A 21,425-nucleotide genomic window follows, 5' to 3' on the forward strand; every position below is an offset into this window, starting at 1 on the left:
TAAATTACCTAGTTTCAGGTATTTCTTTATAGCAGCATGAGACTGCACTAGTACAATAAATTGGTACCACAGAGAGTGGGTTGCTGCTATAAAGATACTGAAACTGGAAGTGACTTTGGAGCTGGGTAACAGGCAGAGGTTGCAACAGTTTGGAGGGCTCAGAAGAAGATAGGAAAATGTGAGGAAGTTTAGACCTTCCTAGCGACCTGGAGATCTCAAAGACAGGAAGATATGGGCAAGTTTGGAACTTCCTAGAGACTTGTTGAACACTTTGACCAAAATGCTGATACTGATATGGACAATGAAGCCCAGCCTTAGGAGGATTCTGATGGAGAAGGGGAACTTGTTGGGAACTGGAGTAAAGGTCACTCTTGCTATGCAAAGAGACTGGCAGCATTTTGTCACTGCCCCAGAGATCTGTGGAACTTTGAACTTGAGAGAGATGATTTAGGATATCTGGCAGAAGAAATTTCTGAGTGGCAAAGCATTCAAAAGGAAGCAGAGCATAAAGTTTGGAAAATTTGAAGCCTGATGATGTGATGGAAAAGAAAAACCCATTTACTGGGGAGAAATTCAAGCCCAGTGCAGAAATCTGCATAAGTAATGAGCAGCTGAATGTTAATCACCAAGACAATGGGGAGAATGTCTTCAGGGCATGTCAGAGACCTTGAGGGAAGCTCCTCCCATCACAAGCCCAGAGGCCTAGGAGGAAAAAATGGTTTCCTGAGGTGGGCCCAGGGACCCCCTGTTCTGTGCAGCCTGGGAACATGGTCCCCTGTGTCCCAGCTGCTTCAGTTCCAGCCTTGGCTAAAAGCGGCCAAGGTACAGCTCAGGCCATTATTTTAGAGGGTGCAAGCCCAAAGCTGTGGTGGTTTCCTCATGGTGTTGAGCCTGTGGGTGCCCAGAAGTCAAGAACTGAGGCTTGGGAACCTCTGCCTAGGGTTCACAGGATGTATGGAAATGCCTCTATGTCCAGGCAGAAGTCTGTTGCTGGGGCAAAGCTCTCATGAATACCCTCTGTTAGGGCAGTGCAGAAGGGAAGTTTGGGGTTGGAGCCCCCACACACAGTCCCCACTGGGGCACTGCTTAGTGGAACTGTGAGAATAGGGCTGCTGTCCTCCAGAACCCAAAATGGAAGATCCACTGACAGCTTGCACCATGCACCTTTTAAAGCCACAGACACTCAATGTCAGCCCATAAAAGCAGCCAGGAGGGGAGCTGTACCCTGCAAAGCCACAGGGGCAGAGCTGCCCAAGGCTGTGGGAGACCACCTCTTGCATCAGCATGCCCTGGATGTGAGACATTGAGTCAAATGAGATCGTTTTGGAACTTTAAGGCTTAATGTCTACCCTATTGTATTTTGGACTTTAAGATTTAAGTACTGCCTTGTTGGATTTCAGACTTGCATGGGCCTGTAGCCCCTTTGTTTTGGCCAATTTCTCCCGTTTGGAACAGGTGTATTTACCCAAAGCCTGTAGCCCCATTGTATTTTACAGGCTCATAAGCAGAAGGAACTTGCCTTGCCTCAGATGAGATGTTGGACTTCGACTTTTGGGTTAATGCTGGAATGAGCTAAGACTTTAGGGGGCCATTGGAAAGCCATGATTGTGTTTTGAAATGTGAGGACATGAGATTCGTGAGGGGTCACAGGCAGAATGATTGTTTGGCTGTATCCCCACCCAAATCTCATCTTGAATTGTAGTTCCATAATCCCCACATGTCATGGGAGGGATGTGATGGGGGGTAATTGAATCATGGGGGCAGTTACCCTCATGCTGTTCTCCTGACAGTGAGTTCTCATAAGTTCTCTAATGGTTTTATAAGGGGCTTTTTCCTTTTTTCTTGGAATTTGTCTCTTCCGCCATGTGAAGAAGAATGTGTTTGCTTCCCCTTCTGCCATGATTGTAAGTTTCTTGAGGCCTCCCCAGCCATGCGTAACTGTGAGTCAATTAAACCTCTTTTCTTTATTAATTACCCAGTCTTGGATGTTTCTTCATAGCAGCATGAGAACAGACTAATAAAATTCCTAAATTTTACTAGGAATTACACCAGGAAAGGTCAAAGAAGAGATTTTTGACTAGGAATTCAGTGCTGGTTTATGTGACTATCTAGGGCTGGTGTGTGGCCACATCCAAGAAAGAGCCATGTTTATGAATGAAGAGGCTGAAAAGCATACTAAATTACACAAGTGATCCTCAATTTTGAGTGTGCTGCAAAATCACCCAATTTGGGGCTTCATAAAGTAAAGAGTGCTGGGCCCTACTTCCTGGGAATTTCTGATTTGTAGACCTGGGATGGGAGCTGAGAATTTGCATTTCTAACCATCTCACTCCCAGGTAATGCTACTGCTGCTCATTCAGGTAGCACACTTTGCAAAATACTGGACTTAGACCTTCCCTGGAGAGTTGGCCCAGCTCAGGGAATCTGAACACGCTGCTTGCTCTGTGAGCTGCACAGAAAAGAAGTGATTTCAGAGATTTCCAAGAGCAGTACAGAGATAATGTAACTAAGGGGGGTCTCAGAATAGTGTTAAGGGTCTTGCTTCCCCCTGATTTATAGGACTGACTATACTCTGGCAGAAAAAGGAGACAATGTCTTCAATACCTCAGATATGAGTTAGAATCAACTGAAACAAAGTAAGTGGAATACAGAATGCATGGAATTGCCTTATTAATAAAGGTTGGGCATCCCTAATCTGAAAATCTGAAATCTAAAATGCTCTAAAATTCAGAACGTTTTGAGCACCTACATGATGCCACAAGTGAAAATTTTCATACCTGACCTTATCTGATGGGTCACAGTCAAAACAGAGTCAAAACTTTGTTTTGTTCACAAAATTATCAAAGATACTGTAGGAAATTGCCTTCAGGTTATATGAATAAGATATACATAAATGAATTTTGTCATTAGACTTGGGTACCATCCCCAAGGTACCTCATTATGTAGATGCAAATATTTCAAAATCCAAAAAAAATTCAAAATTCAGAACACTTCGTATCCCAACCATTTTGGATAATGGATATTTAACCTTTCAGTTAAATACTCTACTTTCAGTTAAGTTAGTGTAATTTAGCAATGTAAGATCATATACATATATCTAAGATAATTTATAAAATGTTTATAACCTAAAATATCTTTACTTCTGCAAAGAAAGTTTGTGCTCCTTACTTGACTGTGCCAGTTCATGGTAAAATGGAGAAGGTGGAGAAAAGTCAGCCCAGGGAAGGGGGAAAGTCCATTGACCCAAGATAAATTATTTAGAAGAAACCATATCCATTCTCTACCCATAGACCTTTCAATCCAATTATTGCTATCTCCCAGGTAAATAGCCTTAGGAAATTTCTGAAAAAGTGGCAAGGGCTTCAGCAAGCAGGTAGCATAGGGATGCATGTCACCCATTGCAATACTGAAATGGAAACTACCTAAAATTTAGAACTGTTTTTATATGCTTCATTGTGCTCAGCTAATTAGGTTTTTTGAATTTTAGAACTTGAGTACAAAGGTCATGCATGCTTTTTTGTGTTCCAGCTGAATTTCATATAATGTTGTAATCAAGGACTTCAGGAGACATTGGCATTATTTTTCTTTACAGATTTTCTTGGACTCAGGTGGATTTCCTCAATTTGCCAATAAAAAGGAATAATGATATTACATTAAAACGAACTATGTCTCAAAATATAAAAACCTTTTGGCAATCAAATGGTTAAATACTCATATTTAATTTAATCTTATTTTCATTAATTTGAAAATAGAAAAAAAAATCTGCTAAAGATCCTTTCAAGGGAAAGCTATAGCTCAGCTCATGTATAAAAAGCCACATAAAAATGACTCTGGAGACCTTGGCTACACATTCAGCGGTCAAATATTTCAATGCTCTGTTGCTCTCGTTCCTGTTACAGGTACATGTGACAGCGCTGCAGCTATGAGTGGAATTTTAAAGAGGAAGTTTGAAGAAGTTGACGGCTCCTCACCCTGCTCCTCTGTGAGGGAATCAGATGATGAAGTTTCCAGCAGTGAAAGTGCTGACAGTGGGGACAGTGTCAATCCATCCACTTCTAGTCATTTTACCCGTGAGTACTGAAATCATAACCGAAGTCAATTGTCTGGTTCTACAGCAAAACTACTTGTGTCATTTTTATTTTTACCTTTAATGCTAGCTATATATATTTTCCCATCAACCAAATACAAAGAACATTTACCCAAAAATGAAATATTTTTCAGGTGACTCAGTAGATTCCTTTATTTAGAATACTTTTTTGCAGTGGATTATTTGATTGTGTTAATTACTTAATTTAATTTAAAGATCACATTACATTATTAATACTTTTCCAAGTAAACACCTAGTACTCTGGGAATAGATGAGGGAAGACAAAGAATAAATCCAGTTTCAAAAGTATCCTTTCATAATTGAAATGATGTTCTGGGAGAAAGCATTTTAAAAGGCATTATTAAGGAATGGAGAGTCTAGATTATGATGAGAAGGAGTTTAGGCAGCCAGGGATTAAAAAGAAATGTGAAGGCAGCAAGTCTCTCCCAAATGTGCAAGTGTGTACAGTCTAATGGCTCTTTCCTAGTAATTCCTCCAGTCTCTCTTCTCCAGTATTTAAAGCCCAACATGAAACAAAACAATCTATGCTTTATTTATTGTATTTTTAAGGTTTTTTTTGAGATGGAGTCTCGCTCTGTCACCCAGGCTGGAGTGCAGTGGCGTGAACTTGGCTCACTGCAACCCCCTCCTCCCAAGTTCAAGTGATTCTCCTGTCTCAGCCTCCAGAGTAGCTGGGACTGCAGGTGCATGGCACTACACCCAGCTAATTATTTTATTTTATTTTATTTTTTGTATTTTTTTGGTTTTTTTGTATTTTTAGTATAGACGGCGTTTCACCATATTGGTCAGGCTGATCTCAAACTCCTGACCTCAGGTGATCCACCACCTCAGCCTCCCAAAGTGCTGAGATTACAGGCATGAGCCACCGCATCCAGCCTATGCTTTCTTTTTGATTTTTTTTTTTTTTTTTTGCCGCATTGTAATGTCAGCCCTTCTGTCAGACAAGATAAAAGGAGGTTTGAAGGACTGATATGAAAAATTCTTAAGGTAATGTAATCTATAGTCTAAAGGAAACTGACTAGCAATAGTTAAATAATCTTTTTAAAATTTATGTTTCTTAAACAAGAAGATTTTAATATGTCTTAATATCATGACAGATAACTGGTCTTGGTTTTTTACTTTCCAATTAGTTAATGTTATTAATATATGATTCTGTAACAAAGAATTGACTTTGGCAGTGTAGCAACTCAAACAACTAAATGATTTAAACATATTTTTAAGAGGTAATAAGGAACTCAATAGCTGTTGAACATGAAATAAATATAGTAAAATCAATAGCATTCCATTAAGCAAGCACAACTAATTAGACAATATGATGAAAAGATGATTACAATTATTATAGCAGAAAAATTTATAAAATATTCAGGGACAAAGTTATTGTGTGATGTAGGTGGTCTACAAATACATTTACATATATCATGATGGTATGAAATGATCTTGTGCTTTTGACTCAAAAGAAGAGATGTATTTATGTTTTGGGTCTTAATACTAGTAGTGAATAACATCATTATCTCACAGAGTATTACAAAGATCAAACAGAGCAAGTGAGTTAACACACATGAAAAAAACATTGTAAAATATCAAGTACTAGGCACATGTTAAATTAAAAATTATGATCATAGCTAACATTTATTGGATACAGGCTATACTCCAATAGCTTTATAGACATTATCCATACTCCTTACAGCAATTCTGAAAGTAAGTAGTACTACCTCCAATTTACAAAGGAAACAACTGAGACTCAGAGAGGCTAAGCATCTGGCACAAGATCACACAGGAGTTGAGCCTAGATATATATACATGTCCTACCACATAGCCTCTACCTTTTGCATGGTCTTATTCTGCCCCTTAATTATATAACACTGGACATATCTTTAAAATGTTATTTCTCGTGAGTTATAAAGGAAGATTTAATTAGTGAAGAGGCAGATTATGTTTCTGGATATAAAGGTCTGGAAATTAATGGTTTCAACATTAATTTCTAAATATAAGAGTAAAACCAAAACAAAATCTTCAACTGGCATTTCTAGGGTGCCCAGGCATTTCTAATGTGCCCTATCTAGGAATGCATAGAAAATCCCAACATGTTATATATGAAAATTTTATATATAAGAAGAAAACATTATAAGACAATGAGAAAGGGAAAGACTATTTAGGAAATGGTTGTGATATTAGGAAATTTGAAAAAGAAGTGATTTAGACTCACATCTCACAACATACGCCAAAATACCAGATAGATTACGTGGATAATTTTTTTTAATAATGAGGAAATTTACATTTTGCCAGACGTTTAGTAGAATCACTATATGAACTTTGATATGAGAAGAAGAAATAATCACATTGAAAAATACTTAATATATTTAATGATGTAAAAGTATTAAACTTATCTGCTATTAAAAAAAAGCCCAAAGTAAAACAGTTTATACTGGAAAAAATATTTACATTATTTTCTGGATAGAGTATAGCAGAAGTACATGTAATTTCTTGAGATAAACACGAAGACACATCTCCAGAGAAAATCCACATACTAGGAAATATAATTAACAAATGGTTTAAAGCATTTAACAACAATAGTAACAAAGAGGCAGATTAAAAAATGCTAATGAGATTTCATTAGTATGAAATCACAGAGATTTCATCCCTTGAAATCGGTACTCATTTCTCCAATAAAAAATACTAATACCTAAGTGCTGGTGAAGGTTGCAGTACAAATTGTAGGCACACACATTGCTATTAATGGCAGTGATATTTAGAAAGCACTTCGGAAATACAAGAGCCATAAAAGCATTCATAAGTCTCTACTTCAGAGAATTTATCTGAAGAGAGAAACATTAAAAATAAGGTGAAAACTATATAAATGAAAATATTTGTGGTTGATAGTAGTCCCAAAAAAGAGGGGTTGGGGAGGAGAGAGAGAAAGGTAACCTAAGAGTGAGGAAATGATCCATTAAGTTATGGTAACTCATTCAATTAATTTATTTTCATGATAGTTATGAAGACCTTTTGGCAATATGTACAATGTTTGTGAAATAATGATAAGTAAGAAAAGCAGAAGACAATATTTTATCTATACTGTCAGGCAAAGTCTAAGTCTGTGCATGCACAAAGTGTAAGGTGTCCTAAAAATTGGAAACAATTTGATTTGTTGAGGAATTAAAATGATGGATGAATTTTTATATTCATTAATTTTTATTTCTGTTAATTTTATATGTATTCCCACAACAAAGTGTCCAACTTAAACTGCTAAAAATTATAACTGTAGTTCACATTGTGTTTATGTTTGCAAAACAGCAGATTGAAATGGCATGGTGAGCTAAGGTATATATTAGTCAGCAAATATAGACTTTGTTATAAGTTATGTTCAGCCGACATTATTTTTTTCATTGAAGAAAGTAGACTTATTTTATGATGTCTAAGAAGTCACTGAAGTGTTTCAGCACATCATTTAATATCAGTGGTAGTGGTAATGTTTAGTTTACTAACATGCTGTTTTAGCTTTGTGTTAAATATAATCTGGCAGAGATTTTTCTTGCTTTTTAAAAATAATTAAAGAAATGATTTAATAAAAAGTGCCCTTTTCATTTAATAGTGCTTTTTTCACTATATTCACATTATGAAGAGAGACATAAAGTGGGAAAAATAGTAAAGAATCAAAAGACCAAATTTCTACCTGGAATATTTGTTGTAGAAAAGATCTGAGAGGTTGGGCACAGTGGCTCATGACTATAATCCCAGCACTTTGGGAGGGTGAGGCAGGAGGATTGCTTGAGCCCAGGCATTCGAGACCAGTATGGGTCTCAAATCCCCGTCTCTAAAAAAATTAAAAAGAAAAATAGTCAAGTATGGTGGTGCATGCCTGTGGTCCCAGCTACTTGGGAGAATCACTTGAGCCCAGGAGGTTGAGGCTGCAGTGAGCCATGATTGCACCACTGCACTCAAGCCTGGGTGACAGAGCAAGACCCTATCTCAAAACAAAACAAAAAGAAAACAAAACAAAACAAAAACAAAAAGAAAGAAAGAAAGAAAGAAGGGAGGGAGGGGGGAAGAAGGGAGGGAGGGAGGGAGGGAGGGAAGAAAGAAAGAAAGAAAGAAAAAGAAAGAAAGAAAGAAGGAAGGAAGGAAGGAGGGAGGGAGGGAGGGAGGGAGGGAAAGAAAGAAAGGAAGAAAGAAAGAGAGAGAGAAAGAAAGAAAGAAAGAAAGAGAAGAGAAGAGAAGAGAAGAGAAAAAAAGAAAGACGAAAGAAAGAGTAAAGAAAAGATCCGAGGTTTTTTTGTTTGTTTGTTTGTTTGTTTTGAGACAGGGTCTCACTGTCACCCAGGTAGCTGGGACCACAGGTGCACACCACTGCACCAGGCCAATTCTTGTATTTTTTTGTAGAGATGGGGTTTCATCATGTTGCCCAGACTGGTCTCAAACTACTGGGCTCTGACAGTCCCCCTGCCTCCGCCTCCCAAAGTGTCAGGATTACAAGCGAGAGCCACCGTGCCCATCCTGTGATCTAAGCATTTTAGCCAGTGTGAGAGGAATAGCTAAAAGAGTTTCTTGTTTCTAGAAATGTATTTCAGATTATTTGCTAGTCCAAAAATTGATATACAGATTTTTAGGACATTTTTTATTTATTATGCTGTCTAGATTAAGGTATGGGCTTCTCCGCAATGATTTGGTTGGATGTGAATCAATGGTTATAAACTTTCAGAAATATTATTATTGATAATCCTATTTCTTTAATTTTTTTTACTTAAAATGATTACTTATAGTAAAGAAGGATTTTTGAAGACTATCAAATTTGTGTAGCATTAACAAATAATTTAATTTCACATTGGGATTCTTTAAAATGTGGTTGCCCTTATTTAAATCTCACTCATCATGGGCTAATCTTTCAAATTTAAAATATCTCACGTACCCAGTGTTTTATAAGCACTAACGTATTGTGTAACATAACATTTTGTTGTCATTACAAATACAGAAATTGATAAGATTGTTTGGTATGTGTCAACAGCTAAGGTAGTAGAAAATTCCATGCTATTGTAAGCTTTCTGTTAAAATATCCAATTTGTAGCACACCACATTATGGTAATAAAAGCTTCAAAATATAAATCAATAAGGTCATTATGGCTTTTTCCTTGGACTTCTGAATTTTGCTAGGCAACAAGCATACTTACCAGTCATCAACCAAGGTCATATCTTGTACTTCCCTTGAGATAGAAACAGCAGAGTCTGTATTGCTGTGAAATGCTTTGTTTCATCAAATCCCTATGGCTCTATAGCCAATCAGCCTGTACTTGAGCACTGTCAAGAGGAGAGCTACAGAGAAACTAGAGAGGAATGATTTTTTTTCTGCCCTCTCAAGGTTTCTGGCACTTCACATAAGTAATGAGAAGCTATGTGCTGAGCCACAGTCCCACAAGGAACACATTAAGTCTCTTGAAACAGAGTGTTTCTACAAATAAATGTATAGTATTTAAGAAGTGAAAATATCAAGAAGTAAAAGGATACATATTCTAAATTGCACATGAATGCAAGCAGTGGATGTCCTACAATAGAATTAAGATTTTTTTAATTTATGAAACACTTTCACATTCTTGAGTTCATTTAATAGCCAAAAAGTGTTGTGCGATTAGGAACCAATTATCATGCCCTTTTATAAAAGTAGAAATTAACATTCATAAATGTACTTATACTTTACCCAAGAGCTAGGATACAATCTGTTTGCTTCCTTCCTTCCTTCCTTCCTTGTCTCCCTCCCTCCCTCCCTCTATCCTTCTCTCCCTCCCTTTTCTCTCTGAATACACAAGGCATAAATATGCCATCATGTGCACCCAAAGTCAGTCTTTCCCCAATGTGATTTCCCTACTACTGGCTCCACATTTCATAATGGGATTAGACATAAAGAATCAATAGAAAACAGATTTGACATTAAACTTTATTAGAAGTATGACTGGAACATGCCTGTACTCTTTAGTAAGCAGTTAAAATGCATTGAAGATTTAGATTTAATTTCAGCAAGCATGGTATCTTATGTTACAGGCTCTGAGCTAGGACCTTTCAAACCTGTCAAAGTGATATATTCCAAGCAGTAAATACAACTTGACGATACAGTGATAAATTATGTCTACCCAGCATTATAGTATTAGTTTGAGAACTAACTTTAGCAAAGACATATGTCGCAATCTACCCCGACTCAGTGCTTTTGTAAACAATGGGGGAGTGTTCAGGCCAAGCTGAACACAAGGGTTTTAGAAGAAGTCTTTGCTTAAGCAAGAGGTAGGACATCATGACGCTCAAAAGATCCTTTCTAGTCTGTAATAATATGCTTATAAGAAACAGGATCCAAAATAGGCATCGTAAGTTAGAGTCAAGGCCAAGCAGGAAAGGAAGCAGCATAGATAAAGGTGCCTCTGAAAATCTACTATTAAATTAGGAGGTTCCCAGACTCTTCACACCCACTTATGCCTGGAAAACAACCAATTAGCTTTGGCTTGGGGGACACGATCTGGGACCAGCTGCAGATCATATGTAGAAACATGCAGATCATAAACAGGTCATGTTCAGACATGGACCAGTTGAATCATTAGGTGTTTATTGTTGGAGATAAAGGAGTTAAGTAAATTATGAGTGGAGGAAGATACTTATGAGCTAGTAGTCCTCTGGAAAATAGCTACTTGGATATGCAATAAGGCCTGTTGACTGATACAATAGAATTGTTATCAGATCATCTGTCTGCAAGATTGTGGACTCCAGTAATTATAAATTAGAAATAGTTAACCACTGCTACTTCTTCTGGTCTTACTGAGACCATCCTTCAAACTGAAATATCTTTTTTTCTCCCAATTTCTGACTATTTAAGTTCTATACCGCTACAAGGTTCATATCAAATATTTTTCTCCATGAAAACTTCACCAAGTCTCTCATTTGACACATCCTCTTCGCTGTCTCCTCAAAATCTCCTGATGTTTCACCAACATTCACAAACTTTGGCAATGGTTTTCCTTCTTCTTTCCATCCTAGTATTTTCCACCAAACTAAGTGATGTCAGTAACTGTGTGATGGCTCATAGAACTGATCAACCTCTTGTTTCCTTGAGCACTCTGACCTGGATTCCTTACTTCAATTCCATTTATGTCTTTTACCACCACTCCATTTAGCACCTAATGTCTGCAACCTCACCCACAAGACTTTTGCAAACCAGACCAATTCTCCTTCTGAAATTCTCAATTCCAGTATTACAAATTCAGATCATAACCTCTTTTCCTTCCGCTTCCTTCCTCTCCTCATCCACGTTTTTTTTAACCTCATCTCTTGTTTTCCCCAGTGTAGCACTCACCGCTTGTCTTTATATACGTTTCCATGCCACAGCAATTGCTCCATTATTTCAGTATTTTATTTTATTTAAAGGCCGGGACTCTTCACCACTTTCCTGCCATGTTCTTCACTCCATATCCATTTTTTATTCAAAACACTTGAAAACTTTTTTAAAAGTTTTGGATAAAATGACAAAACTGTGTTTTCAAACTCAGCTACTTGTTAATGCCACACAAGCATCCCACCAGGTAGATTTTCTGGCCGTCTCAAAGCACACAATGTTCATGTCTCCTCCAATCACTTTTCCCTCACCTCCTATTTCATGTACAGCAGAGCTTGCTTTCTCATTGTCTTGCACCCTTCATTCATATTTGTTATTATCCACATGTCTTTACCCTAATAGGCAGGGCTCTCAAAATGAGTTTTGAAGGAATTAATGTAAGCTTATTAAAAGCAGGAATGTATGCTTATCATCTGATCCATACATGATAAGTATTTATATCAATGGATGAATGAATGGACATTTATTAGGTATTTGAAACTTACCATTCACTGCACTAGTATTAGGAGGTGGAAATATAAAAGTAAACGAGACATGATCCAGTTTCTGCAGAAACTCACAATCTAACAGTATTTTAGCATTTCTCTAACACTTACTGTATTCTATTTTACATTGGAATTATTTATGCACACATCTTTTCTCGGGATTTATAGAACTTAACTGTGTATACTTCTTGCTACCTGGTGCTGGTTCAATTACTGTTAAATGCTTAATAACATTTAGCTTTGTAAAGACTTGTCTTCTTTAGTACAACTAAGCCTTATAAAGTAAAAAAAAAAAAAAAGAGATGCATTTATTAGAAGACTTCACAATGGCACAAACATTCGTGGAAATAAATACCAATTTACAAGCTAACTATAATTTATAATTTTGATGAGTGTCATTGTGATACATCAGGATCCTGATTTATTACTTATCATATCTGAATACATGTAATGATGAACTGTGTTTTAAATAGGGTCTCACTATAATTATGCATTCTTAACATGTACCTTTCTGGTTTCATTTGCTTATATATAGCTTTACCAGGCAGAAACATCACTGTTTAATTGGATGCTGTGCAGCTATTTATGCAGGAGCTGTATAACACACTTGAGGGAGTCTGAGTTGTTCTCACCTTCACCATCCTTTGAATCGGCTAGGAAAAAAAGGCATTACTAAGTCAGATCACTAACATCATATAAATACAGTTCATTTAGTTCTTGTTTGATTTGTTTTAAATTCAGGATCAGGACCTCACATTTAGCCTTAAAAATAGTAACATTTGATTTAGCTCTTTATTTCAGCCTACTGAGATTTTTTAAAATTATTTCTGTCTTCTTATATATTTGCTTTTTCTCCCACAGTCATGTCTTATATAAATATATCTGAAATCTGTCTACTTACCTCCATTTGTTTTGTGCCATATCACCATCCTCTTTCTCCTGGACTGCTGCAGGAAACAGTCTTCCAGACACCCTCTCTGCTTCCTCTCTTCTTTAAGCCTCAGCCTCTTCTCTATGCTGGCATCTTTCAATCATTTTCAATTCATCAATCACTTTCTATTGAACTTATTACTATGGCTTCCAGAATCCTGTACTCCCTTCCTATGCTTGAGCCTTCACTCTCCTGCCTTCTCTCCATCTCCAAACTCCAGCCACATTGATCTTTACTCAGTTCTTTGAACATGACAAATTTCCTTACCCTAAAATTCTGCTTGGAACAACGTTCCCATGACCGACTCCTCATATTTCAGGTTTCAGCTTAAATACCATTTCTTTAGTGTAGCCATTCCTGGTCACCTCCATCTAAAGTATGTAGGCCCAAAGTCCTCATCTCTTAGAGAAATACATGAAAGTTTTGACAGAAAAAAAATGATAGATATATTGAAGCTGCTTTCAAATAACCCAGAAAAATAGAGACATAGATGAAATGAGACTGAAAAAATATTGAAGCTTGGGGCTTACTATTCTACTGTTTACATTCATATATAATTAAAGTTTTCCACAATACATTTTAAAAATATAGAAGCATATGATTGCCACTGTACTACAGCCTGGATGACAATGAGAATATGTCTCTAAAAAAATAAAAATTAAAAAAATTTGTAGGTCCAACATATCCTAAAATTTTCTGAAAGAGCCAGGGAATATGGCCAAGTATATTATAGTATATATTATATGGCCAAGTACATTCAAAATTATTCTTCTGAAAAAGAATAAGGAAGAGGTGAGGAGTATGCTTAGCCTAACTTTAGCTGAAATAGTTTAAAACCCATGGAATTAGCTCAAGAGTCTGCGCATGGAACAAATAGGGAGCATAGAATCAGAACCACATTTAAATGGCAACACGGTATGTGACAGAGGAGACATTGCAAATGAGTTGAGAAGGAAGAGTCTGTTCCAGTAAATGGCTTTTTAACAAAAAAGATAAAATTAGATCCCTACCTCATGCCATATATGAAAATAAATTCCCAATGAACTAAAAATCTAAATATTTTTTAAAATTTTAAAATATACAGAAAAAATATAGGAAAATATATGTATGTCAGAGTAACATACTGTAGCATGAACTGTAAAAATTATTATATATTTGGGTACATTAAAATAAAACTGAATATATAACCAAATACCCCACCAAGAAAGTGAAAAGACAAGCTACAGACTAAAAGGAGATATTTGTAAATCATTAACTGACAAGGAATTAGTATTTGAATATAAAAGAACTGCAAAAATAAGGAAGAGCTAATGCAGCAAAAAAAAAAAAAAAAGTAGACATAGAACCTGAGCAAATAATACACAGAAAAAAGGCTAACACAATTATAAACAGCTGTGTAACTCTATTAGGAACCAGGGAAATTAAAATTGAAAGAAGACATCATTTCACGTATGTCATATCATCAGATTAGCAAAATTTTACGGGTTTGAAAATACCATGTATTGACAAGCATGTGCTGAAGGAGGAACTCTCCTAACACTGGCATGAGTGTCAGGTGATTAAATTACTAAGGAAACCCAGTAGTGAAAAGTGAAAACGTGGAATAATTGTCCATTTGAATAGGATTGCATAAGGTGCAGTTGGTTCATATTATGATAAATTGGAAAATAAGTTGAATTGAATAGCCAGATATACATGTATATGCAGTTAAGTGAAATATATAAGTTGCAAAACTCTACAGTATGATAGTATTTACGTAATTAAAACACACACAGAGAGCGGCACCATTTTTTATGGAAGTAAAAATATAACATAGGAAGGGATAATACACAAAAATGTGAGGCTTAGAACCTCTAGGGATGAAGAGTAGAATGCATGGGAGTGCCTTAGCTATACTCTCTTAACTTTTTTTTATATATTAAGAAAACCAATCTAAAATGAACATAGCAAAATATTAGTGTCAATAAATATGAGTATTAAGCACGTGTTATTTTCTAGAAGCTTGAAATAGTTTATAGTTTTTAAATGTTTTTTATATATACACCTTTCAATTGGGGTGAAAGTCCATAGATTACCTTACCACCTCTTCGCGCCATTATTTTCTCTTTCAGTAACTCCCGCCCTTTTTTTCCTTCATAGGACATATCACAATTTGCAACTATTTTACAGTATACTGGTTTTCTTTTGTGTATGTGTCTTATTTTGTATTCCTATTAGGAAAGGGCAGAAGAACCTTGTAGCACCATATTAGAAACTTCCAGGCCAAACTTGGCCATCAATTAGAACTAAATTTTAACAAATCCATTCAGAGCATTCATCTTGTTCACAGTGATAACCAAGTGACACTGTCACATATTTTCTTGAGATCCTTCCATGCATATTTATTACCAAGTCTTAAAAGTAGGGACCCTTATCTTCCCCAGGTGTTCAGCTCCAGTCCCCACAGTGACATTTAGAAAAATCACCCACGGAAATTGCTTCTGTGCTATAAATATACTATCACTGTCACACTGTATATACAGTTATATGTTCCACATAACATTTTTCCCCTGAGGTATTAAAACAGAATATTATTTCTTTAGTTGATCATCAGTAAAGTAGTTGTCTTGTGTTTGGGAACCATTGTGAAAGAAAAATATGTAGGTTTGCTCTGATGTTTCTTTCCCTGGTGCATCAGTTGAACTTGTGAGAATGGACTTCACTGCAAATTCATTCCGTTTGTTGTAACTGAAAAAGCCACAGCCAAGAAGCCAGAATATTCTCACTCTAGGTTTAGTTCTGTTACAGTTTACTCTGACTTTGGTTAAATCATTTAACCTGTTTCTTCTTTCACAAAATGTGAGAATAGATTGGTCTTCAAAGTATTATAATTTGCATGAGATTCTAGTAATCCCTCTTCCCTCCAAATATAGTATGCCTCCAATAGTCCCTTTTGCTTGAGTTATTTATAGTGTTATATTTGATGACATCTTTGTGTTTTCAAAGTTTATGCTTGTGTACTATTGTTTACCCACATATATATATTTTATATATATATAAGTTTAATAGAATATTTTTTATAGCTTGTAGATCCCACAAAAATGAACATCGTGAATTATTTCATTGGATTTTGTTTGGGGGCTGGCTTAATTAAACAGATAATGCACTCAAAGTATACTACATTAGAACTGTGGAAAAGACAGTTTAAAAACTAGATCTTAGTAAAAATAGGAAATGATGGTTGGAAAAGGGAGTTGTATGTGTATGTTGTTCCACTGACAATGAAAAAAAATTTATGTACTTAATGATTTTTAACAACTATCTTCAAAGCTGCCTTTCACTGGCATAAGTCAATGTTAACTTTGGAACGGTTCATGAACACAGAGGAATATTCTAACTGGAATTTTTAAAAGAAAGTAACAAAAGAATTAAGAGCTGGAAGGAATGATTTACCTGAAACATTTTTAAAAACAGATAGTCATCTGATATCATGAAATGTTATTTATAAACCTTAATATCTACATTTGTCTCATGTATGTGCTAATTGTGGTGAGCTTAACCCTACTCGTCAACAGAATATGCAGGCATATAGACAGTATATTTTAAAAGGCTTTACCTGTCTTAAAATATCTTCTACCATATGACTGAAATTCCCACCATTAATGTGATCCCTTTGGGATGGTTCCTTTGTGATGACTATTAAAATCCCCATATAGATAGCAGTCTGGTAGTTAAAAATGTAAAAAAAGTTTTAAAAAAAGTTTAAAAAGTTCCTGGCCAGGTGCGGTGGCTCACGCCTGTAATCCCAGCACTTTGGGAGGCCAAGGCGGGCAGATCACGAGGTCAGGAGATCGAGACCATCCTGGCTAACACAGTGAAACGCCGTCTCTACTAAAAATACAAAAAAAAAAAAAAAAAAAAAAATTAGCCGGACGTGGTGGCGGGCACCTGTAGTCCCAGCTACTTAGGAGGCTAAGGCAGGAGAATGGCGTGAACCTGGGAGGCGGAGCTTACAGTGAGCCGAGATCACGCCATTGCACTCCAGCCTGGGTGACAGAGCAAGACTCCGTCCCAAAAAAAAAAAAAAAAAAAAAGTAGTGTCTGGAGTCAGATTACCTACATTCTCATAAAAGATGTTCTACTTAGAGGTCGGGCGCAGTGGCTCATGCCTGTAATCCCAGCACTTTGGGAAGCCGAGGCAGGCGGATCACGAGGTCAGGAGATCGAGACCATCCTGGCTAACACGATGAAACCCCGTCTCTACTAAAAAAATACAAAAAATTAGCCGGGTGCGGTGGCGGGCGCCTGTAGTCCCAGCTACTCAGGAGGCTGAGGCAGGAGAATGGCGTGAACCTGGGAGGCAGAGCTGGCAGTGGGCCGAGATGGTGCCACTGCACTCCAGCCTGGGCGACAGAGTGAGACTCCGTCTCAAAAAAAAAAAAAAAAAAAAAAAAGAGGCAAGTAATGTAATAACCCCCACCTTTGGTTCTCTTATCTGTAAATACTGATTAAAAAAAAATGTATACTGTCTGCCTTATAAGCTAAAATGAGTGAATACAGGCAAAATGCTTTACATTTTACTTTACATTTACTAAGCACCCGGAAAATGTTAACTATGATGACAATCATGATGATGATGATATTGATATTTTCAAGGAGGGGCATCATACATTTTATTAATAGTTATTCAGAAATTCTAACTAAACAGGGAGTAGGTCTCCAGACAAAAGAGACATGTGACGGTTATGCTTTTGGAAGAGTGAGAGAGAAGCCTGGAAAAGATAGAGATGAGAGATGCAAATATTAATATCTTTAGATGCAGCCAGATCATGTAACTATGAGAAGCAGCCAGGTGTTTGACAAGAGGGATGAATCACAGCCGCTATGGAAGTAAGAGTTCCCAGTATTTATTCTTTCTATTCTTGCTGGCATTAGTCCTAAAATATCATGAGTTGAGAATAATAATCACAGCAGTAATAATTGGCATTTATTGAACTTTCATTAAACATTCAATGGGAGGGACTGCACTGACATTTTATGTGCATTATCTTTCTTACTTAGCACAATCTATGAGGCATCTGAAGCTTGGAAAGATTTTAAGTAGCTGCCTTTTTATGAAGCCAGTAAGTAGCCAGGTGAGCATTTGATTCTACGTTAGTCTGACTCTGGGTCTTGTGCTTTAATATCATTATATTGTATTGTTTCCCACAATGAGTGTTGAAAATGGCATAATCAATCTTTCTTAATCTAGCATCTCTTTCCAAATTTCTGAAAACATAACATTTTGCATCCAACTCAGAAAATATAGTAAGGTGTACTGCTAATTAATAAAACAGCACATAGACTCCATTTTAAATGAGAGAAGCTCTACAAATATTAGACAGTCTGGGTTCAAACACCCTGTATTTGCTTACTAATTCTTTTATGCATAAAACTTTTTGTACTGGCATCATGCATCTTTCTCTTCTGATGCCATGGCTAATAGTCAGAACTTTGGCCTCTTGGGTTTTTCTGAAACTGAACCACCTCAGTCTTCATTTGTACTTATTTATTTGAGTGGTATTTTCATTTCCTTTGTGTAAAAGGAGAAAGGAAGAAGAGTTGCTGACACTGTCATGACTGAAGGGGTAAGATTGGGCATTGTGGCACCTCTCAGCCAGGGCTGCTTCCTTACAGGAAGTGCTTCAGAGCTGCGGAGATGGGAGTGATTTGGCAGCTGCCACCCCCTTGATTGACCGCATCAGGCTTTAAAAATATCAATGGATTCATTAGCATCAACCCTTTGCAGAACTCTCTTGAAGACTATCTTAATGGAAACATGTGAGAGCTTTTATGAGTGCACTCCAAGATATGATTTATGGGAAATAGTCGCAACAAGTGTTTGCTTGAAGTCTGTTGGAGTCATTCCTCTGAACTCTAGGCACTATCAGAACATCAATAAAGCGTGAATTTTGAGTAAAGACCAAGGCAGATAAATAAGTATTGGCGTTGGTATTTCTGGAAATTTTTCTGGAACATTTCTCAAGGACAATTTGCTAGAAGAAATGGATAGTAACCTGATGCTTAAAAGTTGAAGAGGGAGGGAGGTAGGAGGGAAGGAAGAGATAATGCATTTGACTAGATTGAAAATGTATATTTACATGCTCAGAATATGGGATTAGGAAAAGAAAATGTGTAGTAAGCAAGGGGAAGTATTGCAGAATGGAGATTTGTGGTTGGCTCAGGCATGTAGACAGCAAGCAAGTGGGGGATAAATGAGAACACCGAAGATGATAACTATGTGAGGCAGCACAATTGTTAATTAGCTAGATTTAACCATTTCACTATATATGTGTGTGTGTGTGTGTGTGTATACACATATACATATATCGTGAAAGTATATACATATATATGTATACACTTTGAAACATTATGTTGTACCTGATAAATACATACAGTGTTGTCTGTCAAATTAAAAAAATAAAAGAATAAAAATTATAAAACCAATTTCTACTGTACCAGATATCACCTCTTAGTTTCTAGTTACTTTTCATTTCAACCTCATGATAAGGGTGGGTTTCCTTTCCAGTGGTAAAAAAAAATGTGAGCTTTAAAAATGATGCTTACTCTTATACTTTACATAAATTAACATATTTTAGTTCTCACTGCAATTCTGTGAAATAGGTTCTATTTTTGATCTTAATTTTACAGATGATGAAACTGGAATGTCAAGAAGTTCAATAACTTTCCAAAGGATCTTACTGTTAGTAAAGTTGTGAAGCCAGATTCAAATCCAGACCAGTCTCAGTTCAGTGTTTGAACTCTTAATATAATGCCTGTCTGTAGACGCTTCAAAGTTTCTACTTAATGATATATAATTCTTAATCTAACTTGATTTTAACATACGCAGAATTCTCCATGGGTGTAGTTTAATTTTCCAAGTATAAAATAAAATCTTTGTAATTTACTTAAAGTCTTTATCGTATAGCTTTATTTATAGTGCCCCAAAAGTAAAAATATTTATAATGTAACACATTTGCTCTTGCCTTTATCTTTTTTTCTATAAAAGTTACCTTTACATTGTCTAGGTAATATTTACAAAACCACAAGATGCTTGCCAAAGTACTAAATGCTTTTTGTTATATACAAACTTTTTTTTGTTTGTATATACAAATAATCTTTGAAACATTATTTTTGTTGCTATTCTTGGTAGTCAATTAATTCTCTAATTTTCAAAATTGTATTATGTCTATAGTAACAAAATTGATTACCTTATAATTTCTGAATAATAAACTATGCGTGTGTAAAGCAGTGTGCAAAAGAGTACTATATGACCTGCATTAATTTTACTAACATTTGGGGAAAAGTATCAGTTATAACCACCTAAATCAACATACAAATATCAGTAGTGTGTCTATACTTCAGTAATGAACTAGAAATGAGCATTTCTTTGTGTTGTAAACATTCAAAATCCTCTCTTGTAGCTTTCTGAAAATATACACTAAATTATTGTTAGCCATTTTCACCCTACAGGGCCACAGAACACTAGAATTTATTCCTCCCATCTAGCTATAACTTTTTATCTATTCGTCAATGTCTTCCTGTTCTCCCCCTTCGCCTACAATTCCCAGCCTCTAATAATCACAGTTCTACTCTCTACTTTTATTAGCCCAAATTTTTTTTAGCTCTGACATATAAATAAGAACATGAGTGGTATTTGTCTTCCTGTGCCTGACTTATTTTATTTAACATAATGTCCTCCAGGCTCATTCATGTGGCCATGAATTACAGGATTTTATTATTGCATGGGTGAAAAGTATTCTATTGTGTATATATAGACCACATTTTCTTTATCCATTCATCTGTTGATGGACAATCAGGTTGATTCTATATATTGGCTATTGTGAATAGTGCTGTGGTAAAGTTGGTATCTCTCCAATATACTGATTTCCTTTCTTTTGGATAAATATCCATTAGTGGGATTGCTGGATCATGTGGTAGTTATATTTGTAGTTTTTTTTAAAGATACCTCCATACTGTATTCCATAATGGCTGTACTAATTTACATTCTTACCAACAGCGTATTTGTGTCACCTTTTCTCCACATTTTTTGTGCACTTGTTATTTTTTTGTCTTTTTGATGACAGCCATTCTAGTTGGAGTGACATGATGTCTGATTGTGGTTTTGATTTGCATTTCTCTGATGATTAGTGATGCTGAGCATTTTTTTTATAATACTTATTGGCTGTTTATATGTCTTCTTTAGAAAAATATCTATTCAGGTCCTCTGACCTTTTTTAATTGGATTGGTTTTTTGTTCTTGAGTTGTTTGAATTCCTCATATATTCTGGATATTAGTCTCTTGTCAGATGAATAGTTTGAAAATATTTTCTTCACTCCGTTGATTGTTTCCTTTGTTGTGCACAAGCTTTTTATCCTGATATAGTCCCATGTATCTATTTTTGTTTCTGTTGCCTATGCTGTTGAAGTCTTACCCATGAACTCTTTCCTTAGACCAATGAGCTGAAGAATTTCCCCTGTGTTTTCTTCTGGGAGTTTTATAGTTTTGAGCCTTATGTT

At 36.1% G+C, this 21,425-nt stretch overlaps 1 protein-coding gene across 4 annotated transcripts in view; it reads left to right on the forward strand.

Annotated features, from left to right (window-relative positions):
- CSRNP3 (cysteine and serine rich nuclear protein 3) overlaps positions 1 to 21,425 on the forward strand; it is a 217,423-nt gene that overhangs the window by 122,689 nt on the left and 73,309 nt on the right. For all 4 annotated transcript variants that reach the window (XM_054549424.2, XM_054549425.2, XM_002812534.5 and 1 more), the window contains one exon: positions 3,900 to 4,070. In XM_054549424.2, the coding sequence (XP_054405399.1) occupies positions 3,923 to 4,070 (148 nt within the window). In that variant the 5' untranslated portion in view covers positions 3,900 to 3,922. The remainder of the gene's footprint in view (positions 1 to 3,899; positions 4,071 to 21,425) is intronic.

The sequence above is a fragment of the Pongo abelii genome, chromosome 11, assembly GCF_028885655.2.
Source record: "Pongo abelii isolate AG06213 chromosome 11, NHGRI_mPonAbe1-v2.0_pri, whole genome shotgun sequence".
NCBI lineage: Eukaryota > Metazoa > Chordata > Mammalia > Primates > Hominidae > Pongo > Pongo abelii.